At 39.6% G+C, this 2,647-nt stretch overlaps 1 protein-coding gene across 1 annotated transcript in view; it reads left to right on the forward strand.

Moving 5' to 3' along the window:
* Positions 1 to 2,457, forward strand: part of LOC115139514 (5'-nucleotidase domain-containing protein 1-like) — a 53,829-nt gene extending 51,372 nt beyond the window's left edge. The window contains exon 12 of the mRNA XM_029677003.2: positions 539 to 2,457. Coding sequence (XP_029532863.1) covers positions 539 to 654 — 116 coding nt within the window. The 3' untranslated portion in view covers positions 655 to 2,457. The remainder of the gene's footprint in view (positions 1 to 538) is intronic.
* The last annotated feature ends 190 nt before the right edge of the window (positions 2,458 to 2,647 follow it).

A 2,647-nucleotide genomic window follows, 5' to 3' on the forward strand; every position in this document is an offset into this window, starting at 1 on the left:
GCGTGCTCTGCTAGTTTAAAGAGTAATTTTACCCCAGATATCCTCTACTACCTGTTCCTTATTTTTGCTAAGAAGTGCTGGTCACACTTTATTTGGATAGTCCAGATAGTATGACCATCTGTAGAATAGACTGTTGATAAGCAATTGCTTACTAAGGTTAAAGTTATTGTTAAGGTTAGGTTTAGAATAATGGTTAGGTTAAGGGGTTGTTTAGGGATAGGATACGGATTAAGGTTAGGATTAGTAGATAGATAGTTTAATGTTACTGAGCATCTACAGATGGACTATCCAAATAAAGTGTTTGCCGAAGTACTTTCTAAAACAGTTTGTTCCTTTTCGTGACGGTTTGCTTTGGCAGAGCTTTGCGCAATTTCCAGAAATCAGAGAGAGAAAAAAATGTAGTCATGGACCACTCCTAGCTATTGTTGATGATGTGTGCAGAATGGAAACTTTGAGGGTTACATGTCCTAGCTAAGCAGGCAAAACTGGTTGGTATGACATAATTCTCACTAGTTTAATCTCTCGTCCTCCTCCATAGATCTGCCTCTGAACTACAAGTTCCCCAGGTTCTGTCCCAACAAACCCTGCACCACCGGCTACTACCCCAGACCCCCAGATTCCCTGCTGAGAATGTTCCAGAGTCAGTCGTCTTAAAGAGTCCCTCCTCCCCAGATTCGCCCCCTCGCCCTCCTCAGCCTAAAGGGGAGGAATGTGCCTCCATCTCGCCTGTAGTTCCACACCTGAACCACACCATCGATCCCTCTGGCACAGGAAATCGCACTCACATTGGTAGAAACCATGTGAAAGCACAGTATCTCTCTCTGCAAGTAACCTGGCTACATTTGAACGTTGTTCTGTACGTGGATTATTGTACGTGTGTGTGGAAAAAATGTGACTTGCCAATTGTATGTGTGTGTGCGCGTGTCAGCAAGCAGTGCTGATTTTAAAGCATATTATTCATATTGTTTCATGCGAAGACCACTTTTGTAATGTAGCTAGATAGGTAATTGATGTTCCAGTTAAACCCCCTACAAGTACATCATTCAATGTAAGTTAATAACTCTTCAGAGTACTAAAAAAAAACTTTACGCCCTGTAAATACTGTCCTACATTTAGTTTTTGGGTGTGTTTCCTTACCTCAAAAAACATGATCGGAGCTGGAGTGCAACGTTGCAGTCACAGCGGTGTTGTCTGTTGTCTCCAGAGAGAAATTCCTAATAATTCATTATGTCCAGTATCCTTGGTATGATGATGTGTGTGTGTGTGTGTGTGTATAATACATAATAAACAGCCATTTTGGTTTTCTGTTTCACTGTATGCATTTCAGTGAGAGTAACTTAAGATGTCCTTTAAGATAAAGCATTCCCCCTGTGTTTGTCACAGATTCCCCTCGGTACTGCTGCTCATTCCGTGCACCAGTTCCGGAGTTCTACATCACCGGCCTTCTAGGCTTCACTGAACTGTCTAATTACGCACTCGTGGTTCCCATTTCCCCTTATTAGTAATTGTATATACTCTGTTCACCATTGTCACCATGCCCGTTGGTCCTGTGAGTACCTGTGTTGTTTCGGCTTTCGTGCTGCGTGTTTTGTACAATTGTTATTACGGGTCTTACCTCGTTCTTTTGTTTGGGTTGCATCCCAGTGTGTTTTGTATTTGTTCTGGGCATCGTCCCCGTGCCTTTCATGGCATGTTGTTTAATCTGGGTGGAGTATTAAAACCCCCTATTATGTATTCCTGCGCCTGTCGCCAATCATTTATGCAACGTAACAGTATTGATTTTGTGGAAGGTGTTTAAGAGGATTGTTCTTGAAGAAATGGCACAATCAGTCCTTAGTGTTACCTTTTTGTTGTTGAAAGAATAGAAAATAATCAAACGGTAATATTGGATGCTTAAAGATTATGCTCTGTGTACTCTGTTATTCTTTTGGTGCAACAGTAAACTATAGTGCTGTTGGAGTGACTACTGTGTAAAAATGTGTTATACTTGTGCTTCATATGCAGTACCAATTTGAAGATATGCTTTAATTGACTTCTGAATGGTTACATGTGTTGGTTAGCTGCATATAGACTAGTTGTATTATAATAATAAGAAACAAGTCTTAATTTGCTTGCTTGTAGAAGTATTTTTACAGGAAGTACTTTAGAGAGGACAGCAGACCTTAATTGGTCTTTGGATTATTTCTGTTTTAAATGTGTGTGTTGGTGTTAAATGCAGTGCAGTTTTGGTGATTGTATTCCATTTACTTTTTTCCCCCATCTGATTTAGAAATCTTTTATTTGCTCATTTGCCTTATGTTCAATTCATTAGTGGTATTTTAGTGTTCTAGAGAAGATGCAGGGATAGTGTTCGATGTACTGTCTGTGAAATAAATAAAGTTATACAATTTTGTTAGACACTGCATTTTTCTGATGATTTGACTTTTCTTGAAAGTTCAAATAAAACATCTGAAAATGTGTCGACGTCAGATCATTACAAAATGGGATTCGACTGTTTCAAAATGTGTTTTATAGACTGTTTGGCTACTTTTAATTCTACACATATGTTCTCTCTACCTGGATGTTTGTGTCTACAAATCAGTCATTTCTGTCTCTCCCCTACTTCTTTAGTCACTTTCCTCTACTGCCCCTCCTCGTTCGGCAGAAT

Source organism: Oncorhynchus nerka, linkage group LG13 (assembly GCF_034236695.1).
Source record: "Oncorhynchus nerka isolate Pitt River linkage group LG13, Oner_Uvic_2.0, whole genome shotgun sequence".
In the NCBI taxonomy this organism is placed as follows: Eukaryota; Metazoa; Chordata; class Actinopteri; order Salmoniformes; family Salmonidae; genus Oncorhynchus; species Oncorhynchus nerka.